At 39.4% G+C, this 27,649-nt stretch overlaps 1 protein-coding gene across 2 annotated transcripts in view; it reads left to right on the top strand.

Moving 5' to 3' along the window:
- GPD2 (glycerol-3-phosphate dehydrogenase 2) overlaps positions 1-27,649 on the top strand; it is a 100,691-nt gene that overhangs the window by 45,015 nt on the left and 28,027 nt on the right. For both annotated transcript variants that reach the window (XM_032789167.2, XM_075070221.1), the window contains 5 exons: positions 621-745; positions 1,705-1,802; positions 2,841-3,004; positions 24,677-24,841; positions 25,888-26,032. In XM_032789167.2, the coding sequence (XP_032645058.1) occupies positions 621-745; positions 1,705-1,802; positions 2,841-3,004; positions 24,677-24,841; positions 25,888-26,032 (697 nt within the window). The remainder of the gene's footprint in view (positions 1-620; positions 746-1,704; positions 1,803-2,840; positions 3,005-24,676; positions 24,842-25,887; positions 26,033-27,649) is intronic.

Here is a 27,649-nt window from a genome sequence, read left to right as displayed (position 1 = left end):
TACAAGGAGGGGGGAGAAAAATGGTTCTCCTTAACCTTGGATATTTAGACAAGAAGCAAGGGGCTTAAATTCCAGCAAGAGCGATTTTAAGTTGGACATTAAGAAAAAATATTCTGACCATCAGGGTGGTTAAGCGCTGGAATAAATTGCCTAGGGAGGTTGTGAAATCTCCATCACGGGAGATTTTTAAGAGCAAGTTAGACAAAAACCTGTCAGAGATGGTCTAGATAATACTTAGTTCTGCCATGAGTGCAGGGGACTGGACTAGATGATCTCTCAAGGTCCCTTCCAAACCTGTGATTTTAATTCATTCATAGGAGCCTTGCTTCCCTGTATTAAAGTCCAACTGCTTAGCCTCTATGTGCTGGAATGTCTTTTCATTGTGATATGTCCAGATTTTAATGTGCTTCTGTTTAAGAGTTCTGTTTCAACTTTTTCCCCCAGGAAGAGACTAAAATCTTTTCATTACAATATAGACAGTGCACTGCACTTGGAATACAAATTTATCCATGTTCAGAGTAATTTTTCTTGTGATTGTCTCTACCCTAGAGAAGTGTCTTTAATGAATTACATACAAATTGTGTAATTTAAGAAGTTAATTTGGTTTTCTGGTTACACAGGACTAAAAACAGCTCTTGTAGAAAGAGATGATTTCTCATCAGGGACCAGCAGCAGGAGCACTAAATTGATCCATGGTGGAGTGAGATATCTTCAGAAGGCTATCATGAGGTTGGATTTTGAGCAGGTAATTGTTTATGCTGGCTGTTAAGCAAAAATTGCCAGTAGACTCTTTCTTTTTTTTTTTTTTTTTTTTCCCCTCCTCCCAATTAATCCCATTTTCCATTTTATGGAGTCACAATTGATCCATGGTGGAGTGAGATATCTTCAGAAGTGCATAACAGAATAGTTGCTCAGTGAATTCTGCTAGAATATTTTGGAGACATTCCAATATTGTTTCTTGCTAGAGTATCTTATTTACAGACAAACTGAAAAATAGTGTCTTGTGGACTGTACGTATTGTGGTGGGGGTAGATTTCCTTTTGTCACACTGATAAGAATTTTGTTGTTTGTTTTTAAAGATATTTTCTTTCCCAAAATTCAGTAAATGAGTGGTACAGATTGGTGTTCCTGTGAATAATATGATGGAAGATGGGACAATCCTCTACCTCTGGGAAAACCCCCAAGTTTGCCTTCCTCCTGTGAAACTTGCAATTAAAGCTGTCTAAAAATCTTAGAATACTGTACAGTGGAATTGTTTGCCACATGCTTATAGGGTCTTTCATTTTAAGGATCAGATCAGAAGTGGTTTCTTGGATGTCTTCAAAGATAGGAAGAATTTCATACCTTATTGAGTACCATTAGCTTCTAGTAAAATGTAATACGGTTTTTAGGTCCCTTAATTAGAGCTGATAATAATTAGACTGACCTGCCATAGCACTAAAGTGCCTAGTGGAATTTGCTCTGTACTCACAAGTTAAAGATTTTGTGTTACTGATTTGGGAAGTTCCCAATGTAATTCTTCAAACGAAGTGACCTTGTACTATTGAAAGAATAGTAAAGAATTGTAATCCATCACAGAGAAGATGTTTTGTGTATTTTATGGACTGATAGGCAAAACTATTTTAACATTGAATATTTGTGATCTGTTAACGAAGAGTTAAAGGTCCTGAATTGTTTGTGGCTTTTTTTTTTTTTTTTTTTTAGTACAGAATGGTAAAAGAAGCACTTCATGAACGTGCCAACTTGCTCGAAATTGCTCCTCACTTATCTGGTCCTTTACCTATAATGCTTCCTGTTTACAAGTAAGCTCCTTGATACTCCTTCTGCTTTAATTATTACACTATTGCTTTTGAGAATAAAGCTACTTCACTGGACCAGTTTTTGGAATGCCTTTTTCTTAGCTGTTAATGTGTCACAAGCTTTGTCTTTTCAGAGGTGAGGATTTGTCGCTGTACTGTAGAAGCATGAAGTTCATGTACAGCACTGTCTATTAACACTGTTTCAGTTACTGTCCAGCAGTATTCCTCAAATTCATCCTCTTTCAATGGAGTTTTACCTTGGAAAACTTTTGCACAGTAACTTTGAAATTAATGAGTTTGTCTGGGAAGTGCAAAAGAGAAAAGGTGTTTTTATTTTACTTTGTCCCCTCCCAGATCTTGCTAGGTGTGGGAAGAGGTGGAGAGAGAGTGACTTCCAGGCTGCTACTTTTTAATCTTTCCTTTTACTCCCCCTGCCAATCTCTAAGGCCTCCTCGGTAGAGTGACACTCACTCCTGTCACCTCCAGGGCCCATCAGTGACTTTGAGTCGTTGTACAGTCATCAAAGGCATCTCCTTCAGAGCGAAGGAAAGTGCTTTCATCTCCAGGTTGGGCATGCTGCTGTCCTCTGGACTGTCTTCAGTATGTCCACATCTCCTAAAGAATGGTGCCCAGAACTGTACACAGCACTGATCTATGATTCCCTAGGTCCTCTTTGTTCTCGTTTTTAAAGATATGTTTTCCCTTCTCCAGTCTTCTGGGACCTCCTCCATCCTCTGAGTTCTCAAAGATAAGTGCTATGGGCATGGACAGGCAATTTTCCTCTTTGCCTTTGTTTCCTCATATGTAAAATGGGGATAATATCTGAGGTGTATTGTGGATTAGTCAATGTCTAATTGTAAGATGTTTTGAAGACAAGGCCTATGTAAATGGCAAACTTTGGTGCAGAATAGAAACTAATAACCATAATAATGCTAATTACAGCCAATATTACAATATATAATGATGATTGGAGGGTTTTTTCCCTTTTCAGTTGTAATATTTATTTATTTATTTATTTATTTATTTATTGATTGATTGCAGATGGTGGCAGTTGCCTTACTACTGGGTGGGAATAAAACTATATGACCTTGTAGCTGGAAGTCAGTGTCTGAAAAGCAGCTATGTGCTCAGCAAGTCAAGAGCCTTGGAACTCTTTCCAATGCTACAGAAAGACAGGCTTGTGGGAGCTATTGTCTACTATGATGGTATGTTTCTTTTCTATATTTACCTTTCTAATCTGTCTCTTTATAGTTGATGTATTTAAAGTAACTAATTTGATGTATTTACATACATAAAGTATTTTTATAGAAAGTGTCTCTTGAGGGAATCTACCTTGCATCTTGCATAATTGCCATTGGCTAAATTTAGATGTATGACTAAATCAGTTTATTTGGCTCACACATCTGATTGGTTTAGTTCTGGCCTTTCTGATTTACCACCCTGAATGTAGGAGAAAGAATCTGTTCTGTTCTGTCAGTCAGTAGATGCAGCGAAATGTCATAGTATCTTCATGGTCTGGTGATTCGCTATAGGAAGTTCCTGTGACTTCTCCAGCCATGCATAGTTGTGTAATACTAGAGAAGCTCCTTCTGTGCTGGATCAGTATAAAAACAGTCTATACAAATGTGGTATTTGAATTGCTCTGTTCCAACTAACCCCCCGTAAGTCTCAAACAAATATTTCCAAATCGGATAATATGCCAAATTTTATTAGGCTTCTGAATCCTGTGTTTCCTTGAGAAATAATTGTTCAGAAAAGTTTAAAAGCCAAGACTCTAAAGAGAGAGTTTCCTCAGAAAAATTGTAAAATCTGTGAACACGTTTACCAAAATAGTTCATGTCAAGGAAACAGATTATATTATTGATAATCTTAAATGGCTCACTGTATGGTATTTACCTTAAAAAAAAAAAAAAAAAAAAAAATAATTCACACCTGTCTTGATAATTTGACTTCCCTTTTGTGGTTCTCATTTTTGAATTGGGTTTGGTCCATCAGTGGCTTCTTGCTTGCATCACCCTCAGCTATTTAAACTGTTCTTGTAAATACATTCAAATAGTATAAGCTGCTCTGGGGCTGGGGTGGTTTCCACTGGAATCCTCTATATTCAAGGGGTTGTAAATCTATAGGAAAAAATACCTTAAGGCTGAAACTTGGCACAATGTCATCTACTGCACAGAATACAGTTTTGAGTGTTTATATATAGTGACAGACTCAGGCCAATGGGGTGCAGGAGTCTGGTAGAGGGCAAATATACTGGTCACTGGGTGAGTAGTTTTCTGTTCCCTGAGTAACCAGAGCAGGGTCTGCACTAGAGTAGTCAGGAACTTCCTAGAACCAATTAAGGCAGACAGGCTAATTAGAACACCTGCAGCCAATCAGGGCACTTGGGTTTTAAAAGAAGCTCACTCCAGTCAGATGGGGAGGAGCCAGAGGAAAGGAAGTGTGTGTGAGAAGCTGGGAGCAAAAAGCACAAGGAGCTGAAACTGAGGGTGTGCTGCTGGAGGACTAAGGAGTACAAGCATTATCAGACACCAGGAGGAAGGTCCTGTGGTGAGGACAAAGAAGGTATTTGGAGGAGGCCTTGGAGAAGTAGCCCAGGGAGGTGTAGCTGTCACACAGCTGTTACAAGAGGCACTATAGACAGCTGCCAATCCATAGGGCTCTGGGCTGGAACCTGGAGTAGAGGGCAGGCCTGGGTTCCCCCCAAACCTCCCAACTCCTGATCAGACACAGGAGGAGTTGATCCAGACTGTGGGGAAGATCACTGAGGTGAGCAAATCTTCCAATAAGCGCAGGACCCACCAAGGTAGAGGAGGAACTTTGTCACAATATATAATCTCATTACAACTCAGTCACTCATTTTCTTGAAGAGAGTAGGAGAAGATTAAAGTGCTTTTTTGCAGGTCTAGTATGTTTTTAATTGGAAGTTTTGCAGTTCAAAGGTCTAATGTGCACAGATTACTTTTATAAAAAATAATAAATCGAAGGGTCACTCTTTTTAAAAAAGGGCAAATGTGCAGTAGCAGCAACTTATGTGTTCAGATGGTTGATATTGACATTCATATTGATGGTACCAGAATGATTTGGGGTTTTGTATTTCATTTTTATAAAGTACGTCTAATGCTAAGTCCCTAGTGGCATGTGCAATATTTTCAACTTATATGGCTTTTCAAACACACAAGAATGGGTTGTTCAACCCTGGTTCATGCTGGGGAGTTTGTATTCATGCAGGTAATCTCACTTGATTTCAGTAGGGTTATTCACTGAGTAAATCCTCATCAACATGAGTCAGGGTTGCACAATCTAGCCCCAGATTTAAAAAACAAAACGCCTTCTACCCTCACCCAAAAAGTCACCTGCTAACCGTATTCAGGAAAGACCAGGAAAAAAAGGATGTAAACAATCTTTAAGATCTGTCAGATTAGTAAGAGAAGGAAATTCCTAAGCCAAAACCCTAAGTACATTTTTCCACCAGCCCCCCCAGTCAAAAGACTTCTGGCTGGACCTGTCCAGCTTCCTCTGTTACCACAGCAGCCTCCAAGGTAGCCAAGAGAAGCCATGTAGAGTTTTATGGATCAGTCATCACCACGAGTTGCATCTCCCAGGAGGAAGTGTTGTGATGTATTGCTTTTTGGCTGACACTGCCATGCAGAAAGACAGCTGCATTATACATGAGTTGTAGCTGCTTGGTGGTCTTCAAGCTATTTACATAATTCATTGCAATAACCAAGTCAAAGTTCTAAAGGCAAAGATAATTTTGGGGAGGTACAAGCCCAAAAGGTGTTGTCTCTATTGCTTTACCAACCAATGAATTAAAAATGTACATAGTTACTGTTAATTATAAAAATGTAGAGCTGGAAGGGACCGTGAAGTCCTCAAGTCCAGCTCATCTCAAATCCCCGCTGTGCTGAGGTGGGACCAAATAAACCTAGACCATCTCTAATAAGAGTTTATTTAACCTGTTAAAAACGTCTAGTGGTGGGGATTCAACAAACCCTTTTGGAAGCCTATGTCAGTGCTTAACTATCTTTATAGTTGGAAAGTTTTTCCTAATATATAACCTAAATCTCCTTTCCTGCAGATGAAGTCCATTTGTTCGTGTCCTGCCTTGAGTGAACATTGAGAACAATTGATCACTGTCCTCTTTGTAATAGTCCTTAACATAGTTGAAGACTGTTTGTGTTTATATCCCCCTGTAATCGTCTTTCTCAAGACTAAACATGCCCAGGGTTTTTAACCTTTCCTCATAGGTCAGCTTTTCTAATCCTTTTATCATTTTGGTTGCTCTCCCCTGGATTCTTGCCAACTTGTCCACATCTTTCCTAAAGCATGGTGCCCAGAATTGGACATGGTACTCCAGCTGAGGCCTCACCAATGTGGAGTAGAGTGGAACAGCTACTTCCTGTGTCTTACATACCACCCTCCTGTTATTCCCAGAATATCAACCTTTTTCACCACTGCATCACACTGACTCATATTCAATTTGTGTTCTGCTATACCCCTCAGGGCCTTTTCTTCAGTACTGCCATCTAAACAGCTATTCCTCATTTTGTAGTTATGCATTTGATTTTTAGCTTTCTAAGTGAAGTGCTTTGAATTTTTCTTTAGTGAATTTTATCTTGTTGAATTTAGAACAATTCTCCTATTTGTCAAGATTGTTTTGAATTCTTATCCTGCCCTCCAAAGTTCTTGCAGCCCCTCTCAGCTTGGTGTCATCTGCAAATTATAAGCTACTCTCCACTTTCTTATCCAGGTCATTAATGCAGTTGTCCCCAAACGGTAGGAACATTTGGGGGTGAGGGGGCAGGTTGTGCAGTGGGCGACAGAGAGGGAGTGCCCCCGCAGCTCTGCCTCCAGCTCTTCTGCTGAGCAAATTGAGTGGGAACATGGACAGATTACATTACTGGCAGTGGGGATAGGAAAAGTTTGGGCACCACAGCATTAATGAAAATATTGAATAGAACTGGACCCAGACCTGACCCTTGCAGGACCCCTCTGGATATACCCCCACAGTGTGACAGCGAGCCATTGGTAACTACTCTGTGGTCTTTCAACCACTTGAGCACCCACCTTATAGTAATTTCATCTATAGTAGTATGTGTATGAGACTCATATGCAACTGTCAGTGGCCTTATGAATATGAAGATACTGTCATCTGGGAATCTATGCGTGTTCAGGGTTCCAAAAGTACCCCCAGCCTGAGACAATCTTGGACAAACTCCCTCCACTGTGGGGGCAGGAACCACCTCTGCTATGCTTTCAAGGGCATTCCTCATTTCACTTTCATCGTCCTCATTTTGTCTGAATTAATCTTCAACAGCAGGGTGTTAAAGAATTTTGATGAAAAAGGACTCAAACCTCCTCACTTGATTTAATGAATGATGAGGTGTATGAGTCCAGCATGCAGGTCTTAGTGCAAAGACCCATAGTGTCTTTGGAACCTCAGAAACTGGTGCTGACTTAAACTTTTCCGGAGGAGAGATTGCATAGACATGAATCTGTCCATAGAAATGCTGATAGGCAGGTCTGAAGCCAATCTACTTTATAGAGGAAAAAGGTTTTTTTATAGCAAGAAAAATAGGATTCTGGCTTCAAGTGAAGGCAACCAGGATATACCAAATTGTCCACTACTTGAAATGAGACTTTGTGAAGGTGTTTTCTTTGGGAGCACGATCTCTCCAGTTCACGTAAGAGTCCTGTATCTCTACATCTGTTACCACATGAACCAGAAAGCCCATGTTCCACTAGATCTTCATATTGCCAGCTTTATAGTGGCTTTGGTCATCCCATCAGTCACTGAAGATAGCCTTCATGGAGATGCAGAACTCCAAAGTAAAGAACTCCTTAACATCTTTTCTTCAAGTGTTAACAGACATATTAATTTATGCTTTAAAAATGTAAGGTGCAATCCTGGCCCTACTGATGATGTGGGAAAGCTCTCAGTTTTTTCAGTGAGGCCAGGATTTCACTCCAACTGTAGATAGGGCAGGTTATTTTTTAACACTTGTTAGCTGACTGAGGTAAGCCCTAGGCTCTGCCCTACAACTCATCTTGACCAGTTAACTTGTACCCTGTTGATATGAGTTTTAAAACATGTTAACTAATGCATTTTTGAAAAACTTCTTTCATCCTAACCTAGACAAGTCCTGAGTCCTGGGGGGAGGGGGAGGAAAACAAGCAACACACACAACTTTTCAGTTCTTTATACATAATAAAGAAGCAAAATGATGGCATGAACCCTTTGCAGTTCACCTTTAAGGAACTTAGCATTAGATAATGGCATTGACACTTAAAGCTCAAAATAGGTTTGGGGTGGGGAGCTTTTATAGACAGGAATGTGGTAAGTAGTTTTATGTTAATAATTAAATTCAGTTTCATAATGTTTCTTTCCTTTTTCTCTTCCCCTCTGTCAGATTTTTTGGCATCTATACCTTTAGGCGCACCTACTGGTTGCAGTGAGTAGTGCTTAATAGCAGAGGTCTCCCCCTAGAGTTTGAGTGTTGACCCAAGTCTCCCAAAAGAACACTTTTAATATACCCAATGTGTAGATTATTTTTCAACTTAATAAAACGATTTACACTGTTTACTTTTTTTACATTGGTATTTTGCTTTTATTTGAAGGGGATTAGCAGTGCTATTCCTTTATTTTTTTTTTTAATTGCTGATCTAACCAGTAAACTTTTCAAACAATCATGAATATATCCTACTCTATAGCTTTCTGAAATGTTGTTGCTTCAGCCCTCTTAATTGCATTTTAAAATTGTTTATACAGGCAAAAATGGATGGTACATTATAAATGTTGGAAGTACCAGCAATAGCAAATCAGACTTTACCAGGGGCTATTCTTGCTCTGTCTCAGCATCAGGAAACTATAGCATATGTTGGATGTTAGCCTGGGTGTACACAATGCGTCCTATTTATTCAAGGTTTCCTTTGAAGCCACAACTTACAAGTTTGTTTCTTAGGGGTACATGTCAGATTTCATTTAGCATTTGTTGGTATTCGGATACTCCTGAATAGCAAAAAGGCAACATTTTGGGGGAAGAATGTGGCTGCTATCTGAGCAGTGATCTGTCAGTTTCATTTATGTAGCTCAAGGAAAATTGGAAAAGAGGCACTATGGAGAAGCTAAAGCTGAGAGCTCAAGATCATAGACAGAATTATTTTAAAGCATTTTTAATGGAAGAATTAATCTTCATTTGATTTATATGTACATTATGTTGTGGGCTAGAAAAATAAGAAACATTTTAAAGCAGAGATTTAACAGTCAAGAATATTACAATTTTAAACATGCACAGAAAATGTTGGCTAATTCTAAGTGGCAGAGTTCTCTTTTAAGATGCATTATTTCATATCTCTGGGTGCTTTAGAGTGTTTTGAGTATGTACATATTCTCCCTTCAAAGATGAACTTTTAAATGTATAAGGAAACGTATTTCTAGGTTCTTTAGTAAGTCATGAATTTATAATGGAATAGTTGTGTTAATTACCGTTTCTTATTGGAATATATTTATATACCTTAAAGACAGAAAGTAGAACTGTAGAATCTTTTGCATCATCTCATGCAGTATTTTCTTTCTTTTGCCATATGAAAAATATATCTGATTGTCTAATGAAATTCACATTTTCACTTTGCTTTGCAAAATCTCCAGTTCAGTTAGATCCCGGGAAAGGCTCTCCATTTCATAATTCTGCTTTCTCCAGGATTTTGGTGCGTATTTTTTTTTTTCTGAAGTATGTTAACTAAAATTCTAAATCTTTGGAACAAAAAGGTTGTTCAAAGAAAGGTGGAAAGGAGGATCTTCGGTTGAGGACTGAACGTTCCTTGTTTACTGTAAACCCCATGAGAAATTCTTCCCTTTAAAAAAAAAAAAAAAAAAAAAAAAAAAAAAAGATCCAGTGCAAAGGAGTAGAGCATTCATTAAGCTGTCAAAAATGGAATAAACACCTTTTCTTTTTAAGCTCCTATAGCTCTTTTTCCTTGTGTTAGAGTGTGCTGAATTAGGAAATGTTATAGCCTTATAATAAATATTTCTGAAATTAATATTTTGAGAATATTAGCATATGTAATAGGGGCATTACCCAAATGTAGGCATGAATGGTTATAAGAATTTAAATCCTTATTCTAAATTTTTCTCTCCCTTGAAAATAAAAATGGTTTGACAATTTGTCACTGGAAAGGTTTTATGTAGATCAAGTCTATTGCTATACATCTTCATGTTAGTAGAGTTTTAACTGGAAAATGGAAGACTGCAAAAGTAGCTTCTAATGCTCAGCCCCACAGGAACTGCTAGCAAACCATTATGGGTATTTAAAAGCAGCTAGGACATGGAGAACATGTTTCAAGTGATTTTATTTAAAGGAAAATCTTACGGGTAGTATATGAGATCTCAGAAAGAAAACCAGTTATCTGCTGTGAGGATTGCAAAGGCATGATTGGCTGCCTCTTGTGGAATATATAGGAAATGAAATATAGGCATTGACTTGGCTGTTTCTGTAGTTTCAATCTCAATTTTCTCTTTCCTTTAAGAATTCTTAATACTCTGATTTGGTGTAAGTAGTAGTGGGGGAGACAGAGGAATCCTAAGCCTTGGTATTATGAACGGTGCTTCTTATTTCTTATATTAATGAAATCTGTGGGTTCTGTTTACTTGTAGTAGTTTTAGCACAAAGCCCTTTGAATCAGATGGTATTTTATCCATCAAAGAGTTTTTACTTTCAAAATGGATAAAAATCAATACCCTAAAATGACTTGTGTCTTTAACCCAGTTTTTCCTCTGTCAAAGGGTACAACTGTATAAGCATACCTACAGGAGTAATAGTTTGTTCACAACAAAAGAGACTGTGCATTCCGTAGCACTTCTTTTGCTGCAGGCATCGTTCCCAAAAGCATGCAGCTGATAACTGCGTCTCCTGCTGTACCTGTAACAATTTAATTGTATAAGTCAGCCCAGTCAAGCATCCCCAGCTCATGACTGGGAGACATGAAATTCATTGTCATTATTGTCCCTGTCATTTTGTATCATTATATCCTGCTGCAGAATTTTCCTCACTTCAGTGCTTTTTTACCTCCAGGAACCAGGGATTATGGCTGAGGTTGGGGTGGGGGCAGGACTGTGAACTACGTTTACCTCAGGGGAGCCACAGATTAAATTGGCTTTGCTCTCTGACTTGCTGGATTCATCTATTTGTATGCTGTGAGTTTAAGATTGGAAATGATGAATATTCTAGCGAATTCTATGCTTTTATTTTTTTTAAAATATTCCTATAACCAAGGGATGATTTTTGTCTCTCTTAACAAGAAGTGAATGTGGATTAATTCTTCACGTCTCATGTTACCTAAAAGATATAAGATTATTCTCAAGCGAAATGACATTATTTGCACATTACACCACAAACATCTTAGTATTCCCCAGTGTGTCATGGCTTTTAGAGGAAAGACTCCAGTGAAGCATGTAATTTTGTTGTAATTTATGTGTGTATATTTTATGTGAACTTAATGGTAGGCCATTAGTTAATATGTACATTGTTCCATACTGTAGATATGATAACATATATGGCTAGGGAAAATCCATTATGCCTTTTTTCCACCATACTGTGTTTTTGTCTCTGAAATTTTAAAGCTGTTTGGGTATTTACTTTTTAATAATAATGAATAAAATGAAGGCCAGTTACCTACTTGATTACGCTACCAGCTGCCTTCTAGGTATACTGCAGCTTGCAGGACTGGGGCCTAGAACATACTATTTGCATCAATTAAAATGGATAATGGTATATTCCCTTACATACATGGAACTAGTGTTATGTATTCATTGGCTTTTCTTGTACCAAGTGGCTGTCTCTTTGGGCCTACTCCTTTTAAGGTGCTGAGCAGCCTTGACTCCGGTGGATTTGATGGCACATAGTACCATACAGGATCACGACAGTTAATGTTTTTACTCTAATTTCAATTAAAAGTAGAATTCAATGTTTGTCAATACAGTCTCTGACCAACATCTCTCCCATTCTTTGTGCCCTTTCCTCTGCCCCTCTATAACCCACCCCCCATACACACATCATGCTAATAAATGGGGGTGTGGCAGGATCACATCCAAAGAGTGAATTTAGCACCAGCAGTGATGGTAGAAGCGAGTGGACTGAGAACCAAGGATTCCCAAGAAAGACAGGAATGTGGTATACAAAATCCCAGTCACAGCAGTTAAAACTGGCTGAGCTCCCTGTCTCGGTTGGCAGGGGTGAACAGGACGTTCCCAGTTGAGGACCCTTGCACCTAGAATTCTGTTTTTGACAAGCTTCTAGGGCATTCAACAAGATACTTTTTATTTTAGGTTTGTCAATTAACTCAAGCGATTTAATGCAAAACAAATTAACTAGATTAAAAATGTAGTCTCGATTAAGTGCAGTTTTAATTGCACTGTTAATAATATACCTATTTAATATTTTTCCAAAAATGTTATACATTTTCAAATATGTTGATTTCAGTTACAACACAGAATACCAAACGTACAGTGCTCATTTTATATTTTTATTATAAACATTTGCACTGTAAAATAAACAAAAGAAATAGTATTTTTCAATTCCTCAACAAGTACTGAAGTGCAATATCTTTATCATGAAAGTGCAACTTACAAATGTAGAATTATTTTTTTTACATAACTGTTTTTTGAGTGCAATGTAAATTTTTAGAGCCTACAAGTCCACTCAGTCCTACTTCTTGTTCAGCCATTTGCTAAGACAAACAAGTTTGTTTACGTTTATGGGAGATAATGCCTGCTTCTTATTTACAGTGTCACCTGAAATTGAGAACAGGTGTTCATGGCACTGTTGTAGTCAACATTGTAAGGTTTTTACGTACCAGAGCTGCTAAACATTTGTATGCCCCTTCATGCTTCAACCACCATTCCAGAGGACATGCTTCCATGCTGAATTTAAATTGGTATTCTTCTGTTTAACAGTGTGATTAAAACTGCGATTAATCGTGACTACTTTTTAATCTTGCAATTAATTGCAATTTTAAAAATAGTTGGACAGCCCTACTTTATTTGCTAAGACGTTCTTTTATGTTCTTTATCAAGTGATGTGGATACTGTAGACTTAATCAGCGGATGTTTGATCCTACTCTGGCGATTACTTTTATGTCAATGACAGGCAGAACCTGTGAATATTGGGCATTTTCTGTCCTCATTGACTTCACTGACTGCCATTGAGAGTTGAGGGCACTCAGCACTTTGCAGTTTGTATTTAAATGAAGAGTAAATAAGCAACTAGCTGGCCTGGCAGTTGGTTCTCTGTACAGACAGGAAACAAATGTGCAAGAGCTCCACTGAGGGATTTTTACTTTTCTATACTAGTGATAGGGGTGCCCTTATTCTTTACTTAGCAACTGCTATATGTCCCTAGTGAGTGATGTGGTCACTGCTGTCTCATGAAGAGTGACTTTACATCTGCTGTTTATCTCTGACATAATATCTGTCTCTTTTTATACTGTTGGATCGTAACTCTAGCTCTGGTTACTTTAGACAAGGGCACATAACAGGAAATCATTTCTTTTATAGCCTATGAAGTGGGCAATAGTTCATAAACTGTTGACTGGTCTCCAGTTGACTTAGATAGGATTTGAAAAATAGCTACTGACCATGCACAGTTTGCCTGAAACTTGAGATGTAAAGTCGGGTACTGTCTATATCAGTCAGTCAACCCCTACACTGCATTGATACGTAATAACTTGCATTGACATCACATTTCTTTCTGACACTGCAGCGTAGCCCCAACAGATCTGCAGTGACATTTTTTCATTGTGACATTTTAGCATGATTTCCATAAACTGGCACTGACAATGTTTAGTTTCATTTTAACACTGTGCTTTTACTTACACTGACATTGTAGTAAGGTTGTTGTGACAAGGCTGATACAAAAGAAGTGGGAAACAACATAATTATAAACCAACAACGAAAAATAATACTAATTCTTTCCTCTCAAGCCCCTTCCTTCATTGTGCGGATAAATTCCTTGCGGTTTGTGAAGCTCTTAGATATTAGTGCTGGGAGATCTGTAAGTACCTAAATAGATAGAAATTCTGAATTAATGCAACCATAATGTGCTTTAGCTCCCTTTTGCCTGGCTGTTGCAGCTTATTTATAGTACAATTGCTTTAGCTTCAGTATCTTTACTTGGCAGTAAAACTGATTAGAGCTAGAAAAATATTTTTCTAGGATTTGTGTAAAACAAAATAAAAAAATCCAAAACTTTATGGTCCTTCCTACTTTGCTGTTTGTTCCATGTGTTTATTACTTTGCATAAAAAAATCACTGACTGACTTTGCGTTGTTTCCTAATTTTTTACTATGACACTTTTAACCATGTGAGCCATTTACTTGGTTCCAGCCTCCTTAATTCCCTTAATCTTTCCTTATATCTTTTTAAATTCCTTAAGTTTTCCTCGTAACATACAGTGCAGATTTAAAATCTTAGATTATCGTAGGTGGCTTTTGCTATGCTCTCTCAGGAGCAATATTAAATAGGGATGGTGATGAATCTAGTATTTATTTGAGTGGATAGAAGTTCCCTAGCTACCAGCCAGCAAAACCAAAATTCGGACTGATAGGCACCCGTGAGTAATAGAACTGAAATGTCTGTGGAGGTTGCTGAGTAGCGAGAGGAAGAAATCAAGTTCTTGGGGTCTAGGGTTGAGCTAAAGAGAAGAAGCAGGGCCATATTTAAATTTGCAGCCATCTAGTCACAATCCTTATTAATAACTTGAGATTTTTATCAAACTTCAGAATCTGTTACATACAAAGATGAATATGTCACAGTAGCAGAATCCGTGAACAGACCAAGTTCAAAACGAAGGAATCATCCCTTTCCTAACACTTTCTACGGGATAGTGATAAAAACTGTTTATCTCTTTACCTGAATTTGAGGACTAAAGAATTCCTCCTTCTATTGCAAAAGATGTATATTATATCCCTCTGTGATGGAGTGTGCGTCCCTTAACAGCCCTGATAGGGTTAACGCAATTAGGTCACTTGGCATCACCTGCTAGATGGAGGGCCAGGGTTAACTGAGGGTGAAGCCCAGCTGGGGAGAGGCTGAGACAGCACTATAAAGCCGGGAAACAGAGCAAAAAAGCTTCAGGGGAAGGAGTCCACAGTCAGGAACATGGAGGAAGTCCAGGGGGAGAGTAAATCCTGGGATCTTGCCCTGGAGTAAGGAGTCTGGCAAGAGGCTAAGGGATGAAGTAACCATAGAGAATAAAGTTGTAAATGCAGTCACAGTGACCTCGTGGGCGAAGGAATTCCATGGGTTGACCCAATCTCTTTTGTGTAAAGATGGATGACAATGACCACAATTGCATATAGAAATCATGTAATTGTGCATGCTGGTGACCGGCCATATGTCATTTGTGTGCCCAGTTCTCCAGAGTTTGTATGCAATTCTGTTAAGTGTTCATGTAAACTAGGTACACAGTTACACATGCATTTTGCATATGCAGCTGTGCCACCAAACTTTAGTAAAAATCATGCAGAGAGAGGAGAGCATTGTCAAGATATGGCCCTTCCTAGGCTCAGAGTGACGCAGGATTCTTGGGTACTCCAAGTGTGATAGTTCTTAGGTAAATGACTTGTAATGGACTATAGTTTTCCTTGGTCTTATGGTAAAGAATCAACAAGAAGACCTAAAAATTACCCTTTTCTGATTTCCATTCATGCTACTCCCCACTCAGTTTCTTCAGTTCCCCCTGAGTTTAGTTGCCTCTTTGCTCGAATATCTGCCTCTTGCAGCTAGAACCAATCCTGATAGCAAAAGCCAGCTAGTGAGTATGTTGGCAGAAGATTTCATGTGCATGATTGCACAGGCAGCTTTTGGTGGATGAATGGTTATTGGAGCTAGGGGTATGATTTCAGGCTCAAGGACTTGTACTTGTACTTGTGCTAGCGGCAGTATGAACCTGTGGGGTTCAGGTGAGTTTGTACTCAGGACCACTAGCCCATACCGCTGCTCTCTGCTGCCTGTGCTAGCCTAGCTACACTATTTTTAGCACCATAGCTCGATGAGAGCATGTCTGTGTGTGCTGGGAATCATGTCTGCAGTTCCAAGTGTAGACATACCCACAGCATGGTGATGGAGTGAAGTATTTTCCCATCTTGTAGGTTGGGGATGCGGTGAGGAGGAGTCAACAATTTTTTGGCAAAAGTTTGATTATATTGGGCCTAAATGGTAACCTTCTGCAGAATTGCTCAGATATTGGGATTGGTGGGAGGTTGACCTTACCGAGTTTCCCACAGATCTTCGCATAATGTGAGAGCGGATGGGAACGATGAGACACTGAACCCAATTCCATTGCTTCTTTGGGCCCACAAAAAAGAGAATCCTTAGTCCTAATGAAGGGTTGGCCTCTGCATGCTGCTTTCTGCCCCACCTACGTAGTTATTTCGTAGCTCTCTAAAATCTTGGGGTCAAAGGCAAAGACCCATAGTCAGTGTTGCTTGGAGTAGCTTTAAATTATCTATGGATATTCTTCATCTCCAGGGGGAGGAATGTATGAGGAGAGGCTGCTTTCCCATGCAGACTCTAGCTCAGGAATTCTCACAGCAAAATTTTGGGTGACCTCAGAGTGCGGCCACCAACTCACTGACACTTTTTCTTAAAATACTTAATTAACGTTAGGAAAAACAATTAAATATGCACAGATACACATCCAAGTCATTGTAATTTATATTTGTAGGGTTTTTTTGACTCTCAGTAATAAAAATAATGCTGCTTCCCCCTTTGGGAGGTATATTTGTTAATATCACAGCACACTTAGTAGCTACCTGGGAGGCTATGAAAAGTGATAACAGACATACAAGTATCACTTTTCACGGATAGCAAGTAAGTCTGCTGCTAAAAGTGATGCTTGTTTAATACCACTTTTCTCAGCAAACCCCAGGACCGATTAAGCCCTGCATGGAGGAGCTGAAGGGGGAGGCAGCAGGGGCCAGAGGCAATGGTGGGTTGGATGTGGGGCTGTGGGAGGCAGTGGGGACCGGGGCAATGAAGGGGATGGATGCATGGTCAGGAAGGCAGCTGTGTGTGTGTGTGTACAGGGCTGTGGGAGGCAGAGGCAATGGGGATTGATGAATCCCACTGTCACACGGCTGGAGCTGGATGCCGGAGCCTGAGGCTTTGTGGCTTGAGCCAGGAGTCCATGCCTGGCACCATGACTGGAGCCAGCACTCACTGCTGCGCAGCCAGGGCCAGAGGTTGGCACCTTGGTCAAGCTCCCGCCACCGTGTGGCCAGAGCCTGGCAACAGAGCTGTGGGTTGGCGCCTGCTAGGATCCGTGCTAGGCTCTGGGGCAGTGTGGTTGGAGCCTGGGGGCAAAGCCTACCACCTATGGCCGGAACTGGGGACAGAGGCTGACTGAAGCTCCAGAGCCAGGGGTCAGCACCTGCTACCCCATGGTTGGAGCTTGCTGCTGTGCAGCTGGGATTGGGAGTCATCAGTGCCTGAGGCCAGCACTTGCCACTGCACAGCTGGAGCTTGGGACTGGAGCCGGGGGCCAGCGTCTGCTACCACACAGCCGGAACCAGGGGCCCAAGGCTGAAGTCCCATAGCTGGAGGCAAAGGCTGTGTGGCTGGAGCAGGGGGAGTTGGGGGGTGGCAGGGTTAGTACTCACTGCCCCATGGTTGGAGCCTGGGGCGGCACGACCAGGCTTCTGAGGTCCCGCTGCTGGAGCCTGCTGCCCAAATCCCTTTTCCCTCAATATGGGTCAAGAACTCGCTCCTGCAGCGTTGTGCCACACATCTCTCCAGAGGCGGTGCTGGGTGGCACATCCAGGAGCAACAAGGAGGGAAGGGGAGGGTCTGATGCTTTGCACCCCCCCCACCTCCCTATCACTGCTCAGGAGGCTGTTGTGGCCTCATTTGATAAATGTTGCTCTAGCTCATCCGACGTCCTAAACTTTGTGGACCTCGACCTTTATCAAACATTCATGGAGGGAGGGGAGATGCTGACATAGAGGCAGAACTCTTCTTTTCTGTGTGCGCCATCTGTCTGTCTACTGTGCCCACCCCAATGGTATATGGACAGAGTGTTTCTTCAGTTCAAGGAAGGGCCATTGCTTTTAAAGAACAAGCCCAGTTGATTTGTTGGGAGAGCTTTTTACTATGATACATTTTCATATTTTTGCTGCTCAAAAACTTTCAATTTGTCCTACCAAACTAAATTATCCTATTGGGCTTTAAAAGAGGGATTATTTACTCACAAGCCTTGTTATTTGAAAAATGTGTATAATTAAAATGGGTACTTTGCTACTCTCCTGAAGTAGCCTGTGGTAATGGACTAGTATGACATTTGCCCAGAATAAAATATTTTGTTAAACCTTTTAAAATAGAAACTTATTCCACTATTAGCTGAACAGGGTTTCTTTCCGTGCTTTGAAACGGCTCAGAACAAAAGCAGCAGATATCAGAACAAACGACTGACTTTGACAGCTTGAGTGTGTTCTGTGTTGAGAGCGCTGTTCCTGGCAATCTTAGCTCCTTTAGCGTTCAAACAGAAACCAGCTACGAACAGAAAATTCTACACAGAAATTCCTACTGGCTGAAGCTTAGTGCAGATGAAAATGAAACTACAAGTAGGTTGTGGATACTTCATGGGAGAATTTTTTTTTCCTGGGAATGACGCATACTCAAAGATCAGCAGAGTCATGGAGAATAATTAATAACAGTACATGCTAAGGGAATGAAAACTGCATTTGTCCAAACTGCAGAAAGGCCATTACAGATCAAGTGGCATTTTTGTTAATTTTAAAATTTGTTGGTTGACAGCTGCAAAATAACTTCCCAGGCATCACAATATAAGTGTTTAGGGTAGGAATTTTTAAAAATCAGCGTTAGCTTTATTGCTCTCATTGGAACAAAGCTAGACCAATGCCGAGTGTTTTGATAGACCGACCCATATTGTTTGACCTAAATTGCCATACACCAATGAGATGCAGTGCAGTTGTAGTCGTGTGAGTCCTAGTGTATTAGAGAGACAAGGTGGGATACCAGTGACCATTTACTTTGTGATAAGCAAGCCATATACTCCACTGAAACTGTACTTAATAGGATGCTGGATTTTTTGGTGAGAGCAATTAGAAACCAAATTGATTAAAAGATATTGGCTTTTCTTGTTATCCTTCTGGGTGAAAGCATAGAGAGCAGACTGGAAAGAAAACGTAGAATGTTTGCCAGATTGACCCACAGGCGTTTGTCCCAAGTACTTCTTACATGGGTGTCATTCAAATCTCTTCTGAGGCAGGTCAGATTTTTCTGAAGTTTGACACCCAAAACAATGAATACTTCCAAAATAGTGGCCATAGGAAGCAACAGGACTAATGAAATAATAACCATTATAGGGCACGGTGCTAGAGGACATCTATTAAGGGAAAATGCCATAGTATTAAATTCCCACTTCACTGTCCGTAGGTTAGGTATCGAGAGTTCTTAGGTAGCTGATTCAGTTCCTTATCTGAATGAACACACTAAATCACGGTGACGGGTCTAATCTATTATTTTAAAATCATCTCTGAAATGTTATGATAAACTGAAAAATATTCAGGATTTAATGTGGGTTGTCCCTGAAAGCAAAGGAAGTTGATGTTAGTGTTCTCCATAGCTTTGTACAGTACAACTTAAATTGTATTTAAAACTCTAGGCTTTGTGCTTTCTTTAACATGGAGACTCATGTCAAAACCAATGGCTTTGCACAAAAACTATCCCAAATAAATAATCTAGGAATAACCACGTGTTTATGAATGTCTTGCTATTTGTCACAGAGCTATGCTTGTATTTCCCAGGCATCCTCTTGATATGGAAATTGTATAGGTGTCAAAAAGCACTGCATGTCATCTCTAGAGCAAATTAAACATGGAAGCTATTATCCTGAGGTTGGAAGAGCTGTCAAACTTAGATGGAGAGGTCAGTATTTAGCTGAAGATTGATGGAAGCAAAACAGAGCTGATTTTCAAAGATATAAGGAAAGAGAGAACTTCTAATCCGCAAAGATTAAATTATATCATTAATAAAGTTTATATGTTAAAACATACAACTAAGATATGTTGTGCAACTTAAGTAGGTCCTTAATCTGCACCATCATTTGATTTAAAAACAGATAATGCTCTTTCTGAAATAATATAATTACCTATCTTTGGCTTTAAACAGAAAAACCCCTAAACAAACCCTTTCTGTATGGCAGCTCCTCTTTATTTCACAAAATGTACTTTGCCCCAGTGAACGATGCTGTAGTGAGCACAAAAACTGTTACTGTGCCCTGTACAGAGTAGATCTGTACAGAAAACAAAACACATGAAGCTCTTTCTTTTGGAAATCAAGAAAAGGCAATGCCTATGAAGCATGGGGTTTTAATATAATTGCAGTGTAATTTCAATAAATTCAGTAAAGCTGATCATTTTTTTTTTTTTTTTTTTGACAGTTCAGCCATATGAATATAAAAATTCCACTGGACTCCATCGCTGTCCCTCAGAATTACTTAATGTAAATGTTTGCCACAGATGATATACTTAGAGATTTTTTTAAATTGTATGAAAACCCTGTTTACTCAAATGTTTCAAATCTGGACCAAAAAGGAGAGCTCACCACTGATTGCTAAATTATTCAGCTAGTAAATAGCTTAATGGAGAAATTTGAACAGATAAAAAGAACATCACCGGAACAAAAGGCTTGTGATAATAAAAGGGATAGGGAAAAGAGAGAGACTGCTTTTAATCATTGATGCTGGTCACACACCAAGCCTGTATTTTAATTGTATGTTTTATTTTTAATAATAAATAATTAGTCACTCCAGTACAATACAGCAGGTTCACCCAGATCAGAAGCACAAGGCTTAATAAAGCAAATCAGTACAACACATTTTAAAAAAAAAAAGGCAAAATTGCTTTTTCCTTCCAATAAATTTGGTCCCAAATATGCTGATTTGTCCACAAATCTTTACATAACAGTGTGCCAGATAATAGCGCTTTAAATCTGATATGAAACTTCATTTTTTTTAGTAAATATATTTAGCTGTTGGACACTGCGTGCGCTGTGCACCCTAAAGCATTCAATTCAATAATCCCACCTGTTTCTATAAGGAAAAAAAGGGGGACCGATGTGACATGGTGTGACCTGTGCTAGAGATGGCTGTAAGCTCTTTGGGGCAGGAGCCCTGTCTTCTTGTATTTGTCTTCATAGTGCTCAGTGTTCATCTGTAGAAATAAGATACTTACAGAGAAACCTGAACTGTATAAAATTTGCCTCACATGGTTTTATGTTCAAAACTCAAACCAGGTGCCCAGTTCACTCAAAAGGCTCATGAATATTGATTGCCTGCCTGCCTGCCTACCTACCTGTCTATCTGTCTAGGCATTGCTATAGCTCTTTTCACTATAGTATCTAAACACTGACTGCAAACCATCCAGAAAGCAGCTTTCCTTTGAAATCATGCCAAATTCAGTGTAATACAATTTCAATATGAAACACGGCAAAATTTGGCAGTTTCAAGTAAGTTTTGCTGTGAGATTTTGAATTTATTTGAACGCAGAATGCTAAGCTAGATTTGGAGGAAGGATGACACTGAAAAGAATACACAAAACTCCAGCCCCCTGCCAAAGCGACACTACCAAGTCATAGAGCTCCAATTAATGTACTAACCCGCTGGATTCTTGGTGCAAATTTGTCCCTGGTGTGGCCCTGTTAGTGGAGTCAGACCACTGTCTTATTTGGCCCCCAGTATACAAATTCTGATGTGGGTCAGAGCAGTTTAGTCTTACATGCACCTTGCCTAGTTCAAGCCATTGCTATTAAAACTTGCTGTTGAACAATAAATGTCCGACCCAGTTGAAAAAAGTGTCTTGTGTTAATGGTGAGATATTAACTGGGCAGTTTGAATTTTTTTTCCTAAATATTATATATGCCTAGCAACTGAGCAAGAATCAGGTATTGTAGGTTGATGTAAGGCATATTCAATACATTGTGGATACAGCGTATATATATATAAATACATAACTTAGTGCAGCAGCAACATATTTCCAGCCCTGTTGAAATCCTTGTAAACACATTCTTTATCCAGTCAAAGTAGTTTTTGTCAGAAAAAGATAGCTGAGAATGAAAGTTATTTTAGCAAACTCCTGACTTGTGAGAGTGAGGGGTGAGAAACTCAGACTTAGTGTAGCCTTCAGGTTATTGTATATAGTGGGTTAGATCCTGGCACTTGCTGAATACCTGCCCAACTCTTGCACCTGTACCACCTATCAAGGTCAGTGGGACTTGTAGGTTCTGACAAGATGCTTAGCATCATTTAGGCTTTGGAAATAGTTTCTGTAGTACACAGTTAAGGTGCTTTGTTGCTTGAATGTTTTTTGTTCAGTTTTAGAAACTACACCTGCTTCTGCAGTATTCCTCTCACTGAGTGGGGTTACTGTACTTACGCAATCAAAAAGTACTGAAATCCAGTGGAAGAAATTGACTTTCAAGATGTGTGTAAAAAATCATGATGAAACAAACTTAACATTAGTCACAGCCTTAAGTTGTGCTTTTTAATTACTGACCAGTCCACTCCTTGGATCATCCAGGGAAAAGCAGTTCATACCAAGCATAACTACTATTGCCATATTATTGATGGGAGGGTACATCAGTGACTGGCGGAAGGGTCTTTCCCAGGGAAGAACAAGAAAGTGACTAAAGAGAATTTGAAGAACTAGCTCCTCAGCTTTCCTCTAATCAAATAATTAGAAATCATACTGATCAGGGTCCAGCAGTGGGGCTACAAGACTTTAAAAACGAACAGCCATCAAGAGGAGCTGTTGAGCCCATCTCTCTGGTCAGGAGAGTTGGCCTCAGCCCTGGTGCCTTCCCTGCAAGTCTGTAGATTGATAACATCACTGTATAAAGCACGACATATTCTATTTTGCATGCATGCTCTGTACTCTGGTAGGCCCTGCAGCTTTTATCTGCTGTGCTGGATTTTTTTTTAATTATTTATTTATTTATTTATTTTTGGCTTCTGTTACAAGCTGACCTTTCTGCTGAATAAGTGCCTCCTGCAGAGCCAAGATCTATAACCTTCTAGGTCTCAGGCAGTCTAGAAGGCCCTTCATATTTTCTGTTTCGAGAGGCCTGAATGAATCAAGACTAATTTTCTGGCCTCCAGAACAAAACACCAGAGTAAAGTGGGATGTCTCCAGAAGAGTTGAAAGCCTTTGCCACTCAATCACTTTTTAAATAACTTTCCTCCTGCTACTTTCCTAGCATGGCTGTTGGAATGATTGCTGCAAGGCAGGAGACAGTTAATCCCACAGAGGCTGTTTACAGCTCCGAAGCCCAATCTGAGTTATGGAGCATTCCCTCAATTCTATAGATGTCACTAGGGTGGAGGTTGCATTAGTCTCCAGTGGACCATCTCAGCTGTCCCCCTGCATTGTGGCATGGTTTAATTATTCCTGCCCCATCTCTGATAGTTGTCTAGCTTTGAGTATCTTTCAGTGATAGCCCATAACATCTCCTGATATGTGTTCAGTTGTTTAGCGGATCTTAAGCGCTTTGGCTCATTGGGCATTATTTTGGTTTCTTTGAGGTTGTTTTTTAAATCTTTGTCATTTTACCCTTTTACAGTTCATACACTTGACATAACATTTGTTGTTGTTTTTTTTTGTTTGTTTTTTTTAAAAATAGTTGAGGACTGATTGCACTGCATCGTTTCAGCTGTGTTAGACTGAGAAGTTTGGGGGAGGGGAAGCCGAGGCCTCAAAGCCATTGATCCTATCTTTATAACTTTCCCCTTTTAGCTTGGAACAGATGGCTTGCAAGGTGGCTCACAATTGCACAGACAGAATCAGAAGGACCGAACTTTACATAAACCATTTATACTAAATGTTTGGTGTGCTGGCAACATAAATCAACAACAATATCCATTACAAATTAATCCCTTTATCAGTATTATTTTGAGGGAACTGATCCCAACATATGGGAATGAACCATACCTCTATAAGTCTATCCCTTTGTAAATTAATTATTCAGGGCACATAGAGCCTGCCCCTGCAATGTAGAGTAATTCTTCCCAGCAAACATCCAGGATTTTAACTTCAGTGGCAATAATAAATAGAAAAAAGTCTCAGGTGATGCCACTATTTTAAAGTAATTAATCATCTTCCCCTCAGTGCCCCCTCACTCCCCTTTTTGGTTCTTTTTAACAAGGGATTTTCAGTAATAAATCTTTAATGATATATGTTAAAAGCCATTCATTAATTTAATCTTGGTCTGCCTGCTTCTTTTTTTGATGCTTTTTACACTGAACATTATTAGTTTTGAACTGGAAAAGTACCTAAAATAAATGTGTGTTTATAGAAAACTGATGGCTTAGTGCAGGAATCTCTGAAAGATCATTTCTTGGTTTTTGAATGTCATGTAGTGCATGTGCTAATAGAAATTGTTAATTAATACCAATGGGGCTGTCAAGAGTAAACATTCTGAAGAGGCTGTATTGCTGCAGTGTCAGAATTACAAGATGCCTTTCAAAAAATGACTTGTCTGTACCTAAGTTTGAGATGAATGAATGCTAATTTTGTTTCATAACATGTATCACATAGAAATCATTACTTGGACAATAATCTTGGATGTTATAAATGCCCATGTGCTAAATAAAGTTGAATTTTCTGCTGTTAAAATATCAGGTTAATGGTCTGACCTAGAAGAGACAATGTATCTTTAAATAGTTCTTGTTAGACCTGACCAGCCATCATGTATATTCAATGTGACAGGGACAGATGTGACAGATCGGTTCTGACACACTTCCATACCAGAAGTCAGTGGCTTGAGGTGACTCATGTCCTTCCTCTGATTCTGTCCCCTGCTGCAGGACAACACAACGATGCACGAATGAACCTTGCCATCGCCCTCACTGCTGCCAGGTATGGTGCTGCCACAGCCAATTACACTGAAGTGGTGCACTTGCTGAAGAAGACAGATCCAAAGAGCGGGAAGGAGCGTGTCTGTGGCGCACGATGCAGGGATGTTCTTACAGGTATGAGGATTGCAGTCTAATTCTAGGAGATATTTATAGAGTCTTGCCTAACTTTACGTAATAACTTTTATTGGTTATGGGCCTCTAACTTAAGCAACATTTCAATGTAGAGAGAAATATTCGTATTCTGCAGCCCATCATTCACTGGATAAAATCTACTGGGGAAATTATTCAGTTTTATCAGTTTTTTGATTAATAGAATAAAACATAACTATTTAGGAAAACAAAATGTGTTCATTAAAGAAACACAGAATTAATAGTTAAAAAAAAAAAAAAAGATGGGGACATCTTAGATTTGGAAATATCAAAGATGGAGTATTTCCAAAGTGCAGTGTCATGTCATTAATGTCAATCATCTTTAACTTCTGTCAGGTTTCAGTCCAAATCCTTATGCTTTGGCAGGGTAGACTGGGCTTTTACGTTCAAAGCCTTCTGTCAAGCAAAGCTGACATTGTAAAATGCTGTGTTCCACACAGCAATAATACCTTTAACCAAATTCAAGGTTTGAGAGACAAATGGCACCAGTTTTAAAATGATCTGTTCTTAAATACAGTTTTTAACTAAATAAAGGTGGGGGAAAAAAGTCCAGTATGCTCAGTTGTATTTGTAAAGGCTCTTTTGATAGGTATCATTCCTTGTTTCATATATGACATTAATTTTTTAAAAAAGAAATATTTGTTAATAATTCCAGCTGTTTGGGACCTCTAGAGTGACACAATGTACTTTATCAGAAGGGTAGCCGTGTTAGTCTGGATCTGTAAAAGCAGCAGAGAATCCTGTGGGACCTTATAGACTAACAGACGTTTTAGAGCATGAGCTTTCGTGGGTGAATACCCACTTCGTCAGATGCATCTGACGAAGTGGGTATTCACCCACGAAAGCTCATGCTCCAAAACGTCTGTTAGTCTATAAGGTGCCACTGGATTCTCTGCTGTTTTTACAATGTACTTTACAATAGGTTAAGTTCATAGATAAATTAATAATCCAGATTGTCAGTGAGCAGGGAAACAAATAGGGTATGTGATTGATGCTGTGTTCTTTCACAGGGCAGGAATTTGATGTCAAAGCCAAATGTGTTATCAATGCTACAGGACCTTTCACAGACTCTGTGCGGAAAATGGATGATCAGGAAGTATCAAACATCTGTCAGCCAAGTGCAGGCGTGCATATTGTGATGCCTGGTTATTACAGGTAACAATATTCAAAGCATAGCTCATTTGTAACAATCTCTACTTGTGTCTATAATGAGTAAAGTGGTAGAGATACATTTGCAGCTTTTATGGTATTTCTTGAATGCACAGGATTCTGGCACTGTGCCTATTAGGAAAACAATTTTATCCTACTCAAAAAGAATCAAATAGTCTACTACTTAATCAAGATTTACTAAGGCAAATTCCCACTGAAACTGAAGTATTGACTGCAGATTTGGGGGGTGGTTTAAGTGAATTCTAGAGCTGACTTTACTGATTTTTAGGGGCAAGTAATATATAAAACCTTTTATGGACATAGAGTTTCATGTATGTTTGTTTTTTGCGTCTTTCATGTAGAAAATTCCACTCTTGAGTTTGTGTAGCATTAAAGATTCTGCAGTGGCTAGAACTGCCAATAAACTACTCTTCTAAGAGTATAGTTTTAACATAACTGGTGTCAGTTAATACAAATACAGTGTGCATTTAAAACAATAAATTAACCAGCACACTAGTAGGGTAGGAACCTTTTGGGTTTCTGGTCTGTTGCTTGAGGGGGCAAAGTGGCAATATGACAAAGTTGTTTTTTTGGGAAATATTGAGGAGTTGATTGGAGGGAGTGGGGATAGCAAGGTAGTCCCTCTTGGGAAGGAATCATAAGGAGTCTAGCGGGGGAATCTGAGGTGGGAAGGAATCCTTGTGATTCTGAGCTAGGATCAAATTCACCGCTGACGTAAATGGAATCAGCTCCATTGAAGTTAGTGGAGAGGTTCCCATTTACACCAGCAGAGAATTTGCCCTTACTCCTAATTCACTTGTGGATTTTGCTGCTCCTGTGCAGGGACACCAGTCTCATAAAATTGAGCTATTTTTTGTCTGCATTGAGAATTGTGTCTCCCACTTTTGGGACTGCTGCCTCAGTGCAATGAATTGTGAAACCATCTAGAAAACAGTGACTGTTGGAGCTGAGATATGAGCATTTGGTACCAAGGGATGTACTTCCAGTCACTCCCAGTTCCTTTTCTACCATGGTACTTAGCAAGGATCAGTACTACTGCTCATTTGAATTACTTAGCAGTATGATCCTTATAAAATGAGAGTCATATTTCCCACGAATCTGAAGTTATGCACGTTCTAGAAATCCACCTATTCATTAATCGGATGACAGGGCCGGGATGAGTTTGATATTGTGCATTTTTGTACTGCCTTCCATCTGAGCACGGTAAACCACTTGAGTTTGATTTGGTGAAGTTGACACACATACATTCAATGACAGATTCAGGATTAGAGCCCAGATCTCTTCGCTTCAAATTGTGTGCAGTAACTACAAGGTCCTCTTTCTTTTCTCTGTGTAAGTGCATAAGTGTATACAGAGGATGCTTACTAATGTCATATGAGGAGCATGTATATGAAGTCAGCTGCCTTTCTTCTTCTTTGAGAAGAGGGCCTGGGAGCAGAAGTTTTTTTTTCTTAAGAATTTTTAATGTTAAGTTTTGTGTTTGGGCAAGGATACAGTCTGTTTATTACATAATAAACAGAGTGGTTTGAATCTGTGTAATTTAGAAAGTTGCTTTATTGAACTTTGTTCCTCAGCGTATGTCAGTGTGGGCATTTCTTTACT

Source organism: Chelonoidis abingdonii, chromosome 10 (genome assembly GCF_003597395.2).
Source record: "Chelonoidis abingdonii isolate Lonesome George chromosome 10, CheloAbing_2.0, whole genome shotgun sequence".
Classification (NCBI taxonomy): Eukaryota; Metazoa; Chordata; order Testudines; family Testudinidae; genus Chelonoidis; species Chelonoidis abingdonii.
This window is presented reverse-complemented; position numbering and strand designations above follow the sequence as displayed.